The following is a 20,443-nucleotide window of genomic DNA, read 5'->3' as shown; positions in this document are numbered from 1 at the left end:
AGTGTGGCATGTGCATTTGGCCCCTCTCTGTCAATCCTTTGGAGGATCTTTTGGGGTGTGTCTCTACTAGTTTAGAACATCTATAGACTGACATTTCAGTCTCGACTTTGGACCCTTCTTTTTAGATTTTCTTTTTTTTGCAGCACTACTGGCCTTTATTTTTCCAGTAGTTTTTAAAAGTAGACATGAAATGGGAGTGGAGAGAGGACAGGAAGACGTGGCAATGTCGCCCAGGCTGGGACTCGAACCTTTCACGCTTAACCACCAGCGCTGCACGCCTTTGGAGCTTTCTAACATATAATTCTGCTTTCATCTGACCCATCCCATAGTATCTCTGGTTTAGGTTAGGTTTAGGGTGGTTGTTCTGCTGGAAGATGAACCTCCACCCCAGTCTCAAGTGTTCTGCAGCCTCTAGCAGGGTTTCTTCCTGGATTTATCTCCACCCATCTTCCTATCAACTCTGGCCAACTTCTCTCCCTGGTGAGGAAATTCATCACCACAGCATGAGGCTGCCGTCACCATGTTTCACCATAGGGATAGTGTGTTCAGGTTTAGTTCTCCATCACACAGTGTTTTGCACATTGGCCAGATAATTAGTGGACCAGATTTGTGGATGCAGATTCCTCTCGGCTGCTTCTTTAATTTAATGTTCTCCTTGCCGGCCTGTCAGCCATGCCTTGTAGGTGTCCGGATCAGGATGGATGTTCTTCAAAAACACAATGATTTATGGTTTGTAGGTCTGTGACAGGCATGCAGTTCAGTTTGTGACATTTCTGACATATTTGTTTGTCATTGGTCAATTTCTGTTTGCCTTCATTAGTATTAAAATAGTGTTTATTTCTCTGTACGTGTGCAAACCTCCAAAATCAGCAGCAGATCCATGGATGTTCCTCCACCTGGAGGTTTTCCACACTCGGAAACAAGAATTTAAAATAAATATATTTTATTACTTTGCAAGGACAGTTCATGGTAAAGTTAAACAGTATAAGAACATAAAAAGCATATGTTAATATACAAACACAGACAACATTTAATATGGAGGGCGGAACATGTAGAAGATCATGCCTTGGTTGGATTCACCCTGTAAGGTGGAAGCAGGTCTGACAGATCCCTGCTCCCTTCAGACCTCATGTGCATTAAGATATGAGCATCACGTCTTACAGTGGCAAAGACTGTACAACACTGCAGTCTTTGGGGAGGTTCTCCAAATCTGAACAGAAAATGACAACTGCAGACACTTTGGGATGTTTCCCAAGAACAGCCTGAAGAGTGACAGAAACACGGAGCTACTGTTAAAGACTGATGCTGAAGCACAGAGTCAAGACCACAGGCTCCTGTGCAGAGTTAGACCGATATGTGGTTCAGGTCCATGTTGGGTTTGTGGCCACAGCTGGAGCTCTGCTCAGTGACAGACTAGACAGTCAACTGAACAGTTTCTTATGGATGTACTTTGCTGTCTAGAGGTCCTTTAAAAACTTGGTCAAAGCCTTCTGGTGTGTGAGGTGTTTGCTAGTTATTTTCTGTAGGTAGGTGTTGCATCTCTGAACCATCACTGAAGCATCATAACTGCTGATGTCAGGAGATCTGAATGGTCTTAGGATGTGATGATGATGTGCAAGTGCATCTCAGTGCTCAATAGCATTGAAAAGTTGGTTTGTTTCACTATACACTATACTATATATGAAAGTTGGATAGTTTATTTAAAACAAACAAATTTCCATTTGAAATTCATAGTTTTCTTTGGATTGAATTAAGAATAATAGATTCCATACAAACTGATTGGTTTCATGTTTATTTCTGTTCATTTTTATAATTCTGGCTTACAGCTAATAAAAACCAAAACTATAGTTTCTCAGAAAATGAGAATATTACATGTGACCAATAAAAAGAATCCAGAAATATGGACCTGCTGAATCGTATGTCTATGTTCTGTACATTATCTGCTCTCAGTACTCGGTCGGCGCTCTTTTTGCATGAATCAATGCAGTGTGGCATGAAGGAGATACAAGCTCCAGCTGCAGCCCACACTCTGTGAATCTCCTCCAAACTCTTTGCTTAACAATCTTTTCAAGGGTGCAGTTATTTCTTTTACTGTGTAAACTACTGTGTACCGTTTTCTGCCATTTTCTCCTTCCGCTTTTTTCATTATGCCTGAATACAGTACTTTGTGAGCAAGCAGCTTCTAACCCTCCTTATTTTGATGCTCTACAAGGTGGACAACAGTCAGGTCAGCAGTCTTTCCTATGATGGTGTATGCAATAACATTTCAAATTAAAAGCCTGTTTTTTGGTCTTATGTGATATTCAAGTTTTGAGAAACAGAACTTTGGGGTTTCTTAATCAAAATGAACAGAAATACATGCTAAGGAACATATTACTCTATGTGTAATGAATCAGTGTAACATAATTGAACTGAATTAGTCAAATACATTTCTATTTTGATGGTATTGTGTGATTTTTGTGACCAGCCACCCACAACATTTAAACATTTTAACATCTACAGAATAATTTTTGATGAGAAGATGAAGCAAGTTTTTTTACATCCTGTTTTCATAACAACAGTGTGGAGTAGATGTCGGATGTACATTTTTCCTTTCCTGGCGACAGGAAAGAGTCACAGCTTCCTCCAGGGGCTATAAGTTCAATAAAAATGTTGCCATCAAAAACTCTTTGGCTGATAAATGGCAGATTTGCTGATGTGAAACCACATATCGGCCACACCTACAACTTCAGGTAACCTTCTTATCAAATAGCTGTCAGCTGATTGGGTTGATTGTTTGATGACAGCTAATTGACATCCTGGCTGAGGAACGAGGCAACAGTGTCACAAACAGAACATATCAGTTGTATTTAGTGTTGAGGTGACTTGGTTGGTCCATTTCTCCTATTCATGAGCTTCCCTCGTCATTGTCTAAAATATATTAGTTGATGAGCTGTGTTCAGATCAGCTCACCATGTTCCAGTGCCTTTGTTTTTCAATGAGTTTATGTTTCCAAGGACAAGTGAGCATCTTTTCCACAGAGCTGCCAATTGGAATGCAAAGCACACCGCATTTATATAACATCTCTGCAGTGAGCTACACAGTACAGTCTTATAGTTACAACATTCAGCAAAACAGAACGAGTAATTCAGCATGTGAAGTTGAGTCCTAAAGGAATCGGTCCCTGTTGTGTCCCAATGCCTCGGGGCTGGCGGAGCTTCAGGGGCGGCTGTGGACATTCTTCAGCTGTGAAAGTTCATCAGCTTACAGGAAAGAAAAACTAGCCAACACAAAAACCAACACATCTCCCTTAATCTCTCACCAGGAGAGCGAGACAGAGCGAGAGAGAATTTCCTCTCTTTCAAGGACATAAATGTAAGTTTTCCTTAACACTGCATATCATTCTTCTGAGACTCCGTGCTATTATTCACATTCAAACAAGCAAAAAACAAAAAGCTGAAACTGCTCTGGCTTCCCTTATGATATGTATTTCAAAGCCGGGATGGAATGCAGATGGATGTTTGTTATGTGCCTCAGAGACCCAGAACCTGTCGCTGCCTTAAAGAGTCGTATCACTTTGCTGCCTTAGATCAAATAGAAGAACTGGAACAACTCAGCAGAGCCGTCTATATAGGAGAGCAAATATGAAAAGATACGTAATATAGCTGATGTAAATCTAAAATGAGGCATCTGAGGTTCAGTCACTAAAACTGTCTTCCAACAGACAAAGTTAAAGAAGTTCAGATCTTCTGAAGTGGGGTTCTGTAGAGGTTATGAACAGTAAATATCTTACCTGCATTAGAAAATGCTTTTAGTGTTTTCACTTTGATGGAACAGGGGCTGGCTTGAACTTTTAGCCAACTAGAGGCATGAGAAAGTGCCCGAGTAGTCAGTTTGTTTCCTGGGTGTAACAGAGATGTCCCTCCTCTATCTGTTGCTATGCACTGCTGATCAGCTGGATGATTAAAGGCTGCTACACTTTTCCTTTGCATACTTGAATAAAAAAAAAACAGCTATTTGCAAATATTTACAGTTGCACAAAACACAGAAATTCATAACATGGCAACTAAAGAAGTGGCCATCGCTCCTATAAAGATACAGCTGTTTTAAAAGTACAGTTAGCAAGCTTCCAGTCTGCAAAGCACAATATATTATATTGTTTAAGCAGCACTAGGAAGTATTATTGCTTTTCTGTTTTCAATAAAACCGTTGTTTAGATGTTATATATCTTTGTTTTCAATTCTTGTGTTAATACCATGAAACTGTTGTTATCCAAAGTCTCCAAACTTTGAGAGTGGAAATAACCATCTAATGCAAACAGTGGCCTAACGGATTAGAAACTAGCTTTCACATACACTACCATCATATTTTGGAGATAGGAGTTGTTTTAAGAAGGCACTTATCTAATTGGCTCAGATCTGACTAGCTCTGTTTAGTGCTAAAGCTAATCTCTGTTTCATACAAGTGTAGATGCTAAGCTAACTATCATCTTCAGGTAAGATATTTACCAAACATCTTAATACAATCCCACTTCCCAAAATCTGACCAATCCCTTTAACCAGGAGTGACTTGATATCGATGTCACTATTGCAGAAATTGTAGCAAAAACACATGCTGCTTCATTGCAGTTCTCCAGTAAAAATTCTGTTTCAAACACTTTTCCTTCAGGAACACAGACATGAAAATGAGATTCAGTCATTGTACTGATGATGAAAAAGCATTGCTGGCTAATACATACATATTCACCTGTGCTGAGAGATTAATTAACATATCAGAGTGGATCGACTCATATTGAACTGCAAAAGAAAATAAGGCAGTGAATGGTCTGGGTCCTTCACAAAGACATAAAGTGTCTTTTTTTCTTGTGTTTTAGTATCACATGTGACCTTGGCTGTGGGGAAAAGGCAGCTCTCCATGATCATGTTTTAGTTTCAGAGGGACCATCATGTACCTCCATACCAGCTCAGCTGGATCAACCTTCCAAAGGGACTCAACTGAGTTTCTCTGGTGGGATACAGGGTCCTCTGGAATCTCCTGTTGCATCATTATGTAAAGCTTACACAGTCAGGTCAGAAGACCAAGGCAAACATCTGGAGTGGATTTACAGATCCTACCCCACAGTGTGCTTTCTGCATTAGAATACAATCATCCGGACCCATGAGGCTCGGTGTTCAATGTGTATTAAGGATTGCATTGCCCCCGTGTTTCACTGGTTGAAACAAGACACTTTATGAGGGAGAAGAAAGGTGGGATGCAGAGCTCTGTTCATAAGGCCACAACAGAGCTCATGAGCAGTCGATAGTACACTGTCGTTAGCAGTAGATATACACACTCATCAGGCCAGCATTCATTTTTGAAAATATAAAGCGGCTGTAGGCTGTTATTAGAACGCAGGAAAAATTCCAAACGGTTTGATTACTGTTAAGGCCAACCAGGCTTTTGGGTTGGATTAAGTTGGAACAATTATGTAAATTAAGTTCTACATTTCAGTTTGTTGCCATAAATAAAGAAAAAACTATGTTTTTTGAGATAACAGAATCATTGAGCCCTGATGAGACAGGCTATATCCTGGAGATGCACTGATAAATAGACCAGAAACAGATGATTTTCAGCTTGATCGGCTCTGATAACTCCGTCGGAAACTCTAAATGCCGATCTTTGTCCAACCAGAGGTAAGTGCTACCATGTTGGGCTAAGAACAACATTCCTTTGTATGGATGTTCATTCTTAGAGAAGACTAATATTTTCAGTTGGTTGTTTTATATTAAAGCCAACAGAAGCACAAGAAACTGAATAAAAAGGAAATAGTACCCTCCACGCTGAGACGTAGTAACATGTCTGCAGTTCATTTAGGCTGTGAGAGAGAGCAAGACTTTCAGCAGATAACAGGAAGGCTGAACCAAGTACAGGAAAGGCACTCTGTTTTATCTTCCTTAGCTTTTATGGAATATGTTGGATTTGGAAATGTTGGCAGAGGTAATCAATCTGCATTTTCTAGGGCAAGGGTCTACACCTCCAGCCTTTGCGTGCCACTGTCCTGCAACTTTTGGATGCATCCCTGCTCCAACACTCCTGAATCAGATGAATGGTTAATAACCAGGCCGGTGCAAAACCTGTTGACATACCAAGGAGGTTATTCACCCTTTTGATTCAAGTGTGTTAGAGCAGGGATGCATCCAAAAGTTGCAGGACATTGACACTGGGGGACTGGATTTGCAAAGCCCTGGTCTAGAGAAACAAACACAGATGCTTTTTTTTCTAATGCTAAACACAATAACTGTGTTAACTGCTATTAAATGCAAAAACATATCAATACAAATTCACTCAAAAAAGTCTTATGCTCCTATGTTATAGTTTAAAAGGACAGTTTGGAATTGTCTAAAATCTGTTTCAACAACTTAACAAAAACCAGACATGAGAAATCTCATTTCCCTTCAGAAATAGATGCTTCTGGGCTAACAACAAAAAATAAAGTGCAACAAATAAGTACAATTTTGACAAAGCTGAAGGACATCCTTTCATTTCAGTCAATTTTAGTGTCTCCTTTTCTGGGTTGTTTTGGATATTAAGGCTATCTGAATTTTCTGAAGAGACCACCCCCATGTGGGTATATTGTGAGTTAAGTCCAATCTGCTTGGTCAGATCTGTGCTGTTCATGTATCAACACACATAAGATGAAGGGATCTTGCCAGTCTGATGCGTGTGTAAGGCTCTGCTGTTGTGCTTCCCTCCTTGAGGAAACACCTGAACTGACTCAGCTGCAGAGATGGAGGGAAGCTTAGCATTCTGCCGTGTGGATTCACACTCATTCATGTACAACAAAGAGGTCACGTAAAGACAAAAGAGCAGTTTTAAATATACAAACATGTCAAATATTTGACTTCAGTAATGTCTATGTGCAATAACATTCTAGATATTTTTTAAAGAACTTAAAATTAGTTCTGCTTTACACCTTGAGTATCACCTTTAAAATTATATCCAACACCATGGAACAAGGACCACGAAATTCATCATAGAAACAGAGACCTGACCATACCATGGTATGTACAGTGTACGTATGCCAACAATACGATAGATGGACAGAGATGACAGAGAAACACAGAGAGAGAAACCATTATCAAACTCCCGTCATGCAGATACAAATTTACACAGGAGACCTGAGGAGAATCATCTGTGGTGGTCTGGAAGGGCCACGCCCATCCTTTTAAAGTCCTGGCCCCAGAGAAACCATGCCGAACAAGAGCTCAATTCAAACACAAAGCACTGATCCTTTGAAGCCTCCATGTTGTTTTCTTTTTAAGGAGAAAATCTTTCAGTAAACTGGACAGAAAAATAGAAGGATTTAAAGTCAATGTTACACCAAGCATAAGAGAAGGAACGAAGAGGTTATAGATGGTCAGCTCCTTGCTGACTGATCTTTTTGTGCAAAGGAATGTCTGAGAGAGTTTAAGAGACACCTGTTGGTGCCTCCTAGGGCTCGCTGCTGGGTGGAGTGGCCGCAGCCTCTTCAGGGTCCAAGGATTCTGGTGACTCTGGCGCAGCGGTGTCGTTGTCGGGGCTGTCCTTGGTGCTGGGGCTTGCCCCAGCTTCAGCTGAGCTGTTGTTGCTGTTGCTCTGACCATCTTGGCCCTCCGAGTTTTCCAGCATTTCCTGGATCAGAGGTGGCATGGAACCTGGAATCTCCATCTTTAGAGAGATAACCCGCTCAGCTCCTGAACAAACAATAAGAGAAAGGCCACTTTAGGACTTTAGGTATGAATTCAGCTATTTCTTTCAGAGGTTAGCGTGTGCTAAATGGCATTATACAATGTATTGAAAGTGGCTGAACTGCATTATAATTCCATTTCATTTGACCTCATGTTACTGAATGGGAATCCAGAAATGACTTTGCTGGTCTGTATTGGAAATAATTAGTAATAATATGATAATATGAAAAGAATGGGCCAGATGTGATTGGACCTGAATGTGAACATGTGTGTATTAGATAGATCCTATGTAAGTGAATTCTTGAGTAGAAGAGTTTTAGTGTCAGGACATTTGGACCTGGATTTGACTGGTCTTTGAACATTAAAGTTGTGGCAAAAAGTGTTTTTGTCAGATGTTTAATTGGTTACATAATAAGCATTTCACAAGTTTCAAAGACATTGTTTGAGAAATACATTCATCTTATGCAAAATATGAATATTTACAGAGTTGACCAGTCTTATTGTTCTGAAGTTTTCCCTGCCACAATGGATCTCAGCTTCTGGGCCAAATCCTGATTGATGCTGACTGATCTTTGTTTTGTCCGTATTTGCAGGTGGTCATATTCTTTTCTCCTATTTGAGGGATGAACCCCAGGTCAATGGGATTAAGACGTGGGGAGTCTCCTGGCCATGGACCTAAAGGCTTAGTGTTTTGTGGCATGGTTCTCCATCACCCTCGCTCATCACCAGACTGCTTCTGGATCACTGAGTAGCTCTTGGAGGATGTTTTGTTCTCACTCTTTATTCATGGCAGTGTTTGTAGGACGCACTGAGTGAGCCCACTCTGGTGGACAAAACAGCAACCCCAAACATTAATGATCTCAGGATGCTTTACTGCTGAGCTGACAAAAGGACTCCTTTTCTTCTTCAGGCGGTCCTTGTTTCAGATTCCCCAAAGGTCTGAGAGAGATCTATTGAAGAATCGTGTGTTCCAGAAATATAGCAGCTGTCTCACGTAAAACTTAAGCTAACAAATTTATTTCTTCAGCTTGTAACTATATTTAGAATAAATGTTTTTAAACAATTTAGTGCTTTAGCATCGGTAATGTTTACATGTCTGGTTATCATATTAGTGTTATTCATTGCCAAACCAAAATAATATTGGTTCAACATATCATCATTTATTGGACTGCCAAGCCCTTCCTGTGCAGCATATCTAGATCTTGTCTTTCCACAGTATGACTAAAGTAGATGTCTTTCCTACCTTTAGCACTGATGCTGCGCAGGTCTGTGATCTTCATCAGAGTTTTGGGGAACATGTGTGGTTTGCTAGGTCGGCGCTTTCTCACATAGATTTTCAGAGCTTCCAGCAGTGGCTCCTGGAGCTGGTCCACCTTGGAAGGCTCCTCCAGGTCCTGACGGTCTGTTACATAAATATCAATGGACACACAAATCCAGTGAGGCTGGAGACTAGCCTATGACAAGCCAAAGTCTATCACATATGCTATATCATAGTGTTAAAGGAAGAGGAGTTTATTTCAGATGATCTGTTTAAGAGGAGAGATTGCACTTCCTGGATGAATCAAGCTGGTGACCACCACAGGATGGTTGTAAGCATTACAGAAGACACTCAAAACATAATTTTTTTATTCATGGTCAGTGAACACCGGCACTAAGTGGACAATAGAGATGATACACTTATGTCTGTTTTTTGAGCAGAACATCTTGTAATGAATGTGGTGATGAATTCAACATGGGGCCCACTGTTACTGGATCCAGAGTTTAAAAAGTGAATTTCATCATGACTTAAAGGCTGATGGTCTTACCGGAGGTCCTTATGATCTATGAAAGAAAAATTGGATTACAAAGCAAAGCCTGGAGGTATTCAAAAAACTTTGTTTGACTTTAGACAAGGAAATTTTGGCCAGTTTCAAGTTTCTCCTTCCCGAAATGTTTGGCCCGTTCTTTCTGACAGAATTTGTGTAGCTGGTTATGTTTAGTTTTGTCAGGTTCCTGCAGGAACATAGCCACAAAACAAGATTTAACTGCATTCATGGTCATTTTAGTTTTTGTTTTATCATCCCACAGGACAATGTCTCCATTGATGAAGGTCTCTGTCCTCGTCTGCATTTACAAACTGTTTTCTGAGATTCACAAGCCCAATTAACTTCACCCTTAACACAAACAAGATATGTTAGCACAAAATCTCCTGTTAAACACCTAAAACAAGAGTCAAGAAATGCCTGTCTGTCTAACCTATAGTTTGACCGAATATAACTCATTTTATCCGGAAAACTAACTGAACTGACAAAATAAAATTTACATTTTGGATCCTGACTTCTAGTTAACTTAATTGCAACTCATTTGGTTCCTTTATTTTTATTTTGAGAAAACCCAGCTTTGAACTTTTACTAAATCTGAACTTTTTACACCACGGCTTTCTTCCATTTTAGTTCTTTTTGCTTCAGTTACTGTCAGCGTTCATCCGCCACTTAGTGTGGCACTCTATGAGAGTTAGAACATTGTGACTCATTAAGAAATTATTTGATATGTGTGATCACTATTCATGCTACATGGCTATTTACAATATCAACAAGTTGGTGACAAGTAAGGCGAGATGTAGCAGAGAAGGTCTGAAGAGAAATGCAAAAGGAAACAATATTTTCTATGAGCGTTTGTGCCTTTAAACTTTCAACCTCTTTCTGTCATGCTGGATTTGGAAATATTGGAAGCCTTTGTGATGCAGAATGCCAATATATTATACAGATAATACACAGAGAGACTGCAATAACAGTGCTCAAGGTGCTACTAACTAATATCAGATAAATAAATAAATTGAAATACAACTTCTAAAAGACAAATCCTGTTTAACTGTACAGCTTTGTCACAGTGACTCTTCTCCCTCTCATACTCAAACACAGGATGTCGCTTCTGCTGCCAGAATATTGACAAACCTTTCAGAGCAGAAGTGTTCTGAACATATAGAATTGTAAATCAAAGCATCTCTTACACAAATATTCACTCGTGCACAGATGCAAAGCCTTTTAAATCAAGGTCACATAAAAAAAAGCCCCATATCCTTTCATGATGCTGCATGGTGGTGCAGGGGTTAGCATGTTGCCTTGCACCAAGAAAGTCCTGGGTTCAACTCCCAGCCAGAGCCTTTCAACATGGAGTTTGCATATAAATTGTAAGTGGACTGAACTTATATAGCAGTGTTTTAGTCACATCAACCACTCACAGTGCTTTACACTAGAGCCCCATTCAGCCAAAGAACTGTGAGACAAGATCTTACTGATGTTACCGTCTTTATGAACATTTGAAGTCACAGAACATAAGCAGAAGTTACATGTAAGCTTAAAAACAACCATTTAAGAGTTATTTGTAGCTTACCACTGTCAGTGTGTGAATGTGTGTATGAATGGGTGGACAACTGAATGTAGTGTGAAACGCTTTGTGGTCTCTGGGGACTTGATAAAGCACTATACAGGTACAAGCCATTTACCATTTGGAGTGAACCCTTTTTATCCATCTCATGAACTGTCCAATAAACTGTTAGGAGGTCAATTTGTGTACTTCACGGAACATGGAGTACACAAGCTGGCCAGGAGGTGGCAGTGTGTACCCTAAAATCTGTAGCTGTTGGACCTGCTGTCAGACATCGTCGTCAGAGGTGTGGTTTTATTTTTCATGGATTATGCAAGAGCTTGTAATGTTTTCCCAAGCTCTGTGGACTCAGTAAAACCAAGCTGAACTGAGTGAGAACCCAGCAGTAAAGAAGGATGACCTCCTAACAAACTGACAGGTAGAAGGGAGAGAAAGAGGTATAATGAGTCACAAACAACATTTCAGTAAAACTTTGAATTTTAGTTTTCAATTTAATTCAATTCAGTTTTATTTATATAGCGCCAATTCACAACACATGTCAACATATCATACAGATTTCAAGTCAGGTACATAAATTGCAATTAATCAAACCTTATTTTGTGTGGTTGTATGAAAAACAATAACATACTTGAACATTAATGTATGTGCATCCTGACATGATGAAGGAATTCATGTACTGGTGTTCTTGCACAGACTCATTTCCTTTCAAAGTCAAATAGCCAAGTGATGCTGCAGTCACATACCTGTACATCCTCCCCATTTCCTCTTTCCTCTGAATAACACAGTCTCTCTTACAGCAGCTGATTTGAAACTGCTGTGGAGGTTAGCTTACTTTTATCGAAAACCTGTCTGCAGCCTTACTCAGTAATAAATGAAGGAATCAACATGGGCTTACTGAGTTAAACATAGGGCAGTAAAGCACTTTGAATGGGTAGTAAATTAGCTCATTCTTTCAAGATATACTCTAGACTGTTATTGTCCTCAATTCAGGTTTTGTTGAGCATATGATGCAATCAGGCTCCAGACTGTTTAAGGTCCACCTGAACTGAATTAATCTGACAGGTGGGATGAAGAAAGCACTCAACACCCAGCTCTTATAACAGACAGTCTGATTTAAATGTTATTTGGAAGACATTTCTCACCAAACTGGTTCCATTGTTTTGGAGTATCCATGCAAGTTTAAATGTAAAGAACCATTTACACACAGGATACTCAGTGCTTCACAGGCAGAATAAATGAACTGAGCTAAAACAAAAGACCCAATTCATCAAAAATGACTAGGGAAGCATCAAATAAACTTGTGACATGTTCAAGTAACAGAAATAAACATAAAAATGACAGAATTAAGCAAATAACAAGCTAGAACCTAACAGAACCGATGAAGCGAGCTGTAGTAAGCAAAAGTGTTTTCAATCCTTATTTAAAGGAACCAACAGCTTCTAAATATCTCAGGTATTCAGGGAGTTTGTTCCAGAACTGAGGAGTATGAAAACTAAATGCTGCCTCACCTTGTCAAGGTCTGGTGCACTGGGAACACTGCCTGAAAACGTTTCTGACCTGAAGGTTCTACATAGCTCATACCTGACCAGAAACTCTGAAATGTTTTCAGGCTTAAAGACCATTCATGGAGCCAGTGCAGTGATTTAAGGACTACTGTAATGAGCCATTTTCCTGGTGTTGGTCAGGACTCTGGCAGCAGCATTTTTTGCGTTGCTTTTGCAAATCAAAACATTTATATTCCTGTAACAAACCATTAAGCTACCAAAAAAGTTTAAAAATAGGCGTTAAGTGCAAATTGAGTTCTAGACTACAAACCTCCTGAGATGAGACAGATGGCACTAAGAAGGCCCGTCTCTGTGTCGTCCATCTCAATGGGCAGCAGCTGATTGGCAAAAGTAAACACCAAGTCGGTGAGAGGGCCGAAACCAGCGTTGTGCATCTGTGTCCGATTGAGGGTCAGTCCATCTGAAAAGGTCATGGTGTCCTGGTCAGGCGTGTACCTTGTACAGATGCGCAGGATCTGATGGTGAAGGACGGAAGGAACAGAAATATGGTCAGAACAAATTCGATGAACAGGAAACTGAAGGTGTAAAACAGATGAAGAGTCATTTAATCACAGGTTGGACACAAAAACACAGTTATTCTTGTCACGGATTTCAAAAAGTGAAACTCATATATTTCAACCTGGAAAGACTCAAAAAGGGAGAAGCAACGAGATAATGATTAGCAGGTTTATTAATGAAAATGATCTATTTGGCGCTCGGACCCTGGAGGAAGACGTGTAGTCTGAGGATGACGTGAGCTAGAAAGGCCATTTTAGGATTAGGTACGTCTTCCCCCCCAGGAATCCGATCCTGGTGGTGGAGTGGCCTGAAGACGTTTGTAAGGAATATGGGAGCCAGATGGTGGAGAAAGGGGAGGAGGAGGGTCGAAGCTCAGCAACGAGCAGTGTCTTCCATGATGAAGGTCTTTAAATATAATGTCTTGGGAGATGATTGGACGAGGAGAAGAGCAGACCCGTCTCTGATTGGAGTGTTATGGAGGAATAACCAGGTGGAGCGGAGGCAGTGAAGGTGTGTCTTCCATGTTGAATTTTCGTTAAAACTCCATTATATGCATTCATCACACAGAGTGCAATATTCCAAACCTTGATTTCTTGTAATTTTGATGACTATGGTGGCGCACAGATAACGAAAACTCCAAATTCAGGGTCTTAGCCAATAAGAACATTACAAAAAATCAATAAAATCAGAATCAGCTTTATTTGCCAGGTTGATGCACACATACAAGAAATTTGGGTTCAGAACCATTTGATCTCATTGAGGACATCCTATTCTATGGCACTATTGGTCTTCATTAATTGAGCTGACCGACAGTAAGCGGGGCGGAGAGATAGGAGAAGACATGCAGCAAAGGTCAACGAGCCAAGGCTCGAACCTGTGATGGCTGCATTAAGGATTTCAGTCTCTCTCTCTCTCTCTCTATATATATATATATATTTGCACACTGTTGAATTGTGGAAACTTCTCACTGGACCTCAAGCAATGTGGATTCTGTGCCTCTCCATTCTTCCTCCAGACTCTGGGACCTTGATTTCCAAATGAAATTTCATTTGAAAACAGGACTTTGGACCACTGAGCCACAGTCCAGTTCTTTTCTGCTTAGCCCAGGTAAGATGCTTCGGATGTCGTCTCTGGTTCAGGAGTAGCTTAACATTCAGCCCATGTGTAGGATTACAGGTCCTTCTCAAAATATTAGCATATTGTGATAAAGTTCATTATTTTCTATAATGTCATGATGAAAATTTAACATTCATATATTTTAGATTCATTGCACACTAACTGAAATATTTCAGGTCTTTTATTGTCTTAATACGGATGATTTTGGCATGCAGCTCATGAAAACCCAAAATTCCTATCTCACAAAATTAGCATATTTCATCCGACCAATAAAAGAAAAGTGTTTTTAATACAAAAAACGTCAACCTTCAAATAATCATGTACAGTTATGCCCTCAATACTTGGTCGGGAATCCTTTGGCAGAAATGACTGCTTCAATGCGGCGTGGCATGGAGGCAATCAGCCTGTGGCACTGCTGAGGTCTTATGGAGGCCCAGGATGCTTCGATAGCGGCCTTTAGCTCATCCAGAGTGTTGGGTCTTGAGTCTCTCAACGTTCTCTTCACAATATCCCACAGATTCTCTATGGGGTTCAGGTCAGGAGAGTTGGCAGGCCAATTGAGCACAGAGATACCATGGTCAGTAAACCATTTACCAGTGGTTTTGGCACTGTGAGCAGGTGCCAGGTCGTGCTGAAAAATGAAATCGTCATCTCCATAAAGCTTTTCAGCAGATGGAAGCATGAATTGCTCCAAAATCTCCTGATAGCTAGCTGCATTGACCCTGCCCTTGATAAAACACAGTGGACCAACACCAGCAGCTGACACGGCACCCCAGACCATCACTGACTATGGGTACTTGACACTGGACTTCTGGCATTTTGGCATTTCCTTCTCCCCAGTCTTCCTCCGGACTCTGGCACCTTGATTTCCGAATGACATGCAGAATTTGCTTTCATCCGAAAAAAGTACTTTGGACCACTGAGCAACAGTCCAGTGCTGCTTCTCTGTAGCCCTGGTCAGGCGCTTCTGCCGCTGTTTCTGGTTCAAACGTGGCTTGACCTGGGGAATGCGGCACCTGTAGCCCATTTCCTGCACACGCCTGTGCACGGTGGCTCTGGATGTTTCTACTCCAGACTCAGTCCACTGCTTCAGCAGGTCCCCCAAGGTCTGGAATCGGCCCTTCTCCACAATCTTCCTCAGGGTCCGGTCACCTCTTCTCGTTGTGCAGCGTTTTCTGCCACACTTTTTCCTTCCCACAGACTTCCCACTGAGGTGCCTTGATACAGCACTCTGGGAACAGCCTATTCGTTCAGAAATTTCTTTCTGTGTCTTACCCTCTTGCTTGAGGGTGTCAATAGTGGCCTTCTGGACAGCAGTCAGGTCGGCAGTCTTACCCATGATTGGGGTTTTGAGTGATGAACCAGGCTGGGAGTTTTAAAGGCCTCAGGAATCTTTTGCAGATGTTTAGAGTTAACTCGTTGATTCAGATGATTAGGTTCATAGCTCGTTTAGAGACCCTTTTAATGATATGCTAATTTTATGAGATAGGAATTTTGGGTTTTCATGAGCTGTATGCCAAAATCATCCGTATTAAGACAATAAAAGACCTGAAATATTTCAGTTAGTGTGCAATGAATCTAAAATATATGAATGTTAAATTTTCATCATTACATTATAGAAAATAATGAACTTTATCACAATATGCTAATATTTTGAGAAGGACCTGTAGTCTTTATGTAGTGGCTCTTGATGCACTGACTCCAGCCTCAGTCTCCTTGTGAAGTTCCCACAGGTTTTTGAATGGATTTTGCTAGGCAATCGTCGGTTATCCCTGTTGCTGGTGCACCTTTTCCTGCCAAACGTTTTCCTTCCACTCAACCTTCTATGAATATGCTTGGATATGACACTCTGTGAACAACTACCTTCTTTAACAATGACCTATAGTGGCTTACTCTCCTTGGGCTATGTACAATATAAACAAGTGAATCCAAGATGGTTGAAAACCATGACCAAAAGAGTGATGTGACATTTCCATGCAATATTATTTATGTTTGAGAGCCAAGGATTACCTTAAGGAGTTTGGAAATGAGGTTAAGTCAGTCTTGGAACTAACTGAGGTAATGATTGGTACCTTCAAGTGACTAATCATACTGCAACATCAGAAAAAAAATAATTTTAATAAAATGATATTTTAAAGAATGATCTGGCTGACTCAATGTGGTTTAGTTTGCTGGTTTTGTCTTGTACAATAATATTTGAGGAAATATTATTTTGAATAAGGACCAATAACCTTTCTGGGTAAATGATCTTTAGTGTTCTTTAATTAGTTATCACATTTAGTAAAATAATATATAGGGAAATATTATTTCCTAGATTGGAAACTAACAAGTTCCTGGGTAAATGGTCTTCAGCTGATTCATACAGTAGGCAAGCATGTGTTCTTAGCCATTGGCGGTTGGAGCAAACAAAAGAAGCTTATAGCTTGTCAACAGAATCAAACACATACCTTTAAAATACCATTAATAAAAGGGTTGAAATGCATAAGCTTGGACGGCGCGTTATGGCCGATCTTCTGTGTTTAAAATTATTCTTTGAATAAAGTTTGTCTTAACTTTAAAAACACAACACAGTACACAAAAAACTGAGCACATATGCTTAGCAGCTAATCTGCTAGCATTAAGATAGCTGAGTTTCTCAACACAAACAAAAACCAAACATCATGAAATGAACATTGATTAGGTTTTTTCATTCTAAACTAATCTTCTCTGCCCAAACACCACCTCATACGTGAACCGTGCAGAAGATAAGTTGTCCTGGGTGTTGAGGAAAAACATCCACGTGTGGGTAAACAAAGGGTTAGCTTGTAGCTAACCTTCATAGCTGTGGGTAATGGCATTAGTGCGCTGTGTCTCTTTCCAGCTCCACTGGGGACCTGTGTGGAAGAGGTCTGTTTGTTGGAAAGCAGGGTTTTTATTCAAAGAGTGACATCACGGGAAGTTTAATGTTACTCCTCCTGTTCCTGGGCTGAGTTAGGAGTAGGTTATTGTGATTTGTTTTACAAATTCCAGAAAAGATCAAACTTGCCTTTAAATTTTGTAATCTGTGGCTGGATCCAACAACACCATCAGTTTGCAATTTTAACTGTTTAACAGTATTCACATTTTTTGAGGCACAATAATTTGGGGAGAAACAAGGGCTTAAAACATTGCACTCTGTTATGAATCCTATATATTATGAATTTCACTGTCTAAAATGAGTCAAAAATATTGAACTTTTTTACGATATTTTAATTTTTGTTTAGCATTCCTAACTTTCTGACCTGGTGCCCATGGCTACATTCATTGATTGTAAAACAAGTTTTGAAAAGTGCTAACTGCACTCTGCGTAATTTCATTTTGAAATTCCTTATTATTTCAATACACAAGAGAAATTTATTTAAAGAGGCAATAATTACATCACATCAGATGATCTCTGACTCAGGTAATCAGTCACAAGAAGAGTAAACAACAAGAGATCATTGATAAAGAAGCTGCTTGTATCCAAACATTGTAAAGAAAAGCTAAGGGGACGGAAAATATGTAGTAGGAAAATCTGTACAAACAAAAGGTGATAAACACACTTTTTGTAGCTGCTATTGAGGGTCTGGTCAAACATCCTGCTAGCTTGTATAAATATGAAGTGGTCTTAGTTATTTTTTTTTTCAGTTTCTGCTCTTGTAAACATGAAAACATTACATTTATGTTATATTTTTTGTATGTCCTGAGTTCCTATATTCTTTTGCATCAACACATGGTGTAGTGTGTGGGTGGGATTAACAGACAAACACACTGAACTTCATGACACATATACCTTAACCCTATGCCTTAATTTTAAACATAAATCATTATAAATAGACAACTGAACAGTAAAGTTGCTTGACTTGGTAGCTTGGCTATACCTAAAGTCCTGACCTCTTTTAGCAACCATAAAATCACAGAGAACCAGAACATTGACCTTCCATTAACCCCTGGAGAATCATCTTGCACCGAATGTGTGTGCTTATGTGTATGTGTGTGTGCAGCTAATAATGCAGCTGATTGTGAACGTGGAGCCTACAGCAGCCTTTGAAGCTGTTTGAGTGGGCTGTCTCCGACAGTGAGTGGCAGGCGTGTCTGCAACATGAAACAGAATAAAACATGGTTACTGGCGGCGACTCTCACCGGCTGGCCAGGCTAGCTTTCAGACACACTTCAGCGCTGTCCCACACATATACATCCATACACATTGTGTTTGATCTGTCCTCTGATACGCCCTTACCAATAACAATAGCTACGTCCTTCACCATGGAAATGTGTTAGTGAGCAGATGATGATGGCTGAGCGACAGTCACAAAGTCATCACAGTCGGCCTTCAACTTCTCAACTCTGCATTCCTGGTAGTTCACTTCACCACTTCTCTGTCTCATCAGACAAGTAGGACCAGGTCAGTATTACCTCCCATCCATCTACATGGCGTTGCCAAGACAACTATACCAGGTAAAAAACATGCATATTTGGAATAATATCTTCTGTATGTGGTGCAAGCAGTTATAATCCAGACTTTTTCCATCTGCTTTGGTTTTCCAGTTATTAATAAAATGCTTTTTCATAAATAATTTATAGATTTAATTGTCAACCATTGGAAAAACTCTGGGTACAGAGAGCTGGTGGACTGCTTTGTGGCATGGTGTGAACACAATCATGAGTTCACCTGAGCAACATACTGGACTGAAGATGCAACAGTGAAGCCGTCTACAAGAAGGGACAGAGTAGACTGTACTTATTGCAGCAAGATGCTGCAATAACTCTTCTATAAGGCTGTTGTGGAGAATGTGATATGTTTTCCCCTCATCTGTTGTGGTAGCAGCATCAGAGCCAGTGACTAGGCTGGATCTGCTCTGGGAACTCCTATGGGGCGCCGAATATAAAAAAAAGCAAAACAAATTTCACTGTCACATTTCTTTGATTTAGTGTACTTTCTTTACATTTAATGAATTATTCTCGCATTTATTGGAAAGTGCTAACTATAAATGTTAAATTTATATCTAAATAATATATACCTATATTTATATGTTAAACCTATTTCTATATTGGATCTCTATATATAAATATTATATTTATATCTAAATCTAAATCTCGGACTTAAATCTTCAGAAGATATGCTAACTAACCACATCCCTTCAACGTCTCAACCTGTGGCCATCCCCCCAGCACAATTGGCCATGAATGAGAAGAACAGAGAGGTCAAAAGCTATGTTCTCAGCCCGTTCAATTTCCTCTGCTCGCAGCGAGGAAATTGAATGGGCTGCAGGCTGCATTGCAGGGTACACTTCCACATGCACCACCCTAAGCTATTTCGGTAAGTACAACATTTTTTTCACTTAACCTCTGTACATAAGTAAGTTCAGAAGGAATCTACTTTTAGTCAGCTAGCTATTAAATGTACCGTGGGATCAGTGTTGCAGGGATTTTCCTGCCGGCGATACACTGAACAGTGAGTGGGGGGGACATTAGCCATCATAGAGGCTCAGCTGAAATAACAGCTGTAAAATGCTTTGGCTTTAAGCAGTATAAAGATTTGGTTTTTAAACCCTACGTTAGTTCAGAAACGAAACATTCGGAATGAATGCCCCGAATAACAGAAGGCTAATGCTAGCACTGTTTAATGTTGCTGCAATTGCCTAGGTGCCACCGACAGACGGCGTGGTTAATTAGCATATCTTTTGAAGATTTAAATCCAGGATGGGTACCAACAGTTCAAGCGGCATGCGGCTTGGGTGGTTGCTGAGGCAAAAACTCGGGCATGGGAGGAATTCGAGGCGATTCTTGTCCACCATCCGGCATCTCAGGGGGGGAAGAGGTACACCACCAACACTGTTTACAGTGGGAAGGGTGTGCTGCTGACCTCAACTTGGGACGTTGTGGGTCGGTGGGCAGAGTATTTCAAAGATCTCCTCAATCCCACCACCACGTCTTCCACTGAGGAAGCGGAGCCTGGGGACCTTGGGGAGGGCTCTCCAATCTCTAGTGCTGAGGTCACCGAGGTGATTAAAAAGCTCCTTGGTTGTAAGGCCCCGGGGGTGGATGAGATTCGTCCGGAGTTCCTTAATGCTCTGGATGTTGTAGGGTTGTGTTGGCTAACGCGACTGCAGCATCGCGTGGACATCAGGGGCATTTCCACTGGATTGGCAGACCGGGGTGGTGGTCCCCCTGTTCAAAACAGGGGACCAAAGAGTGTGTTCCAACTATAGGGGA

The 20,443-nt window shown here is 40.5% G+C and overlaps 1 protein-coding gene across 2 annotated transcripts in view; it reads right to left on the bottom strand.

Annotated features, from left to right (window-relative positions):
* Nucleotides 1–926: 926 nt before the first annotated feature.
* Nucleotides 927–20,443, bottom strand: part of LOC124879259 (retinoic acid receptor beta-like) — a 361,385-nt gene continuing 341,868 nt past the window's right edge. For both annotated transcript variants that reach the window (XM_047383707.1, XM_047383709.1), the window contains 3 exons: nt 12,867–13,071; nt 8,929–9,087; nt 927–7,691 (listed from right to left, as the gene is read on the bottom strand). In XM_047383707.1, coding sequence (XP_047239663.1) covers nt 7,450–7,691; nt 8,929–9,087; nt 12,867–13,071 — 606 coding nt within the window. In that variant the 3' untranslated portion in view covers nt 927–7,449. The remainder of the gene's footprint in view (nt 7,692–8,928; nt 9,088–12,866; nt 13,072–20,443) is intronic.

The sequence above is a fragment of the Girardinichthys multiradiatus genome, chromosome 13 (assembly GCF_021462225.1).
Source record: "Girardinichthys multiradiatus isolate DD_20200921_A chromosome 13, DD_fGirMul_XY1, whole genome shotgun sequence".
Taxonomy (NCBI): domain Eukaryota; kingdom Metazoa; phylum Chordata; class Actinopteri; order Cyprinodontiformes; family Goodeidae; genus Girardinichthys; species Girardinichthys multiradiatus.
This window is presented reverse-complemented; position numbering and strand designations above follow the sequence as displayed.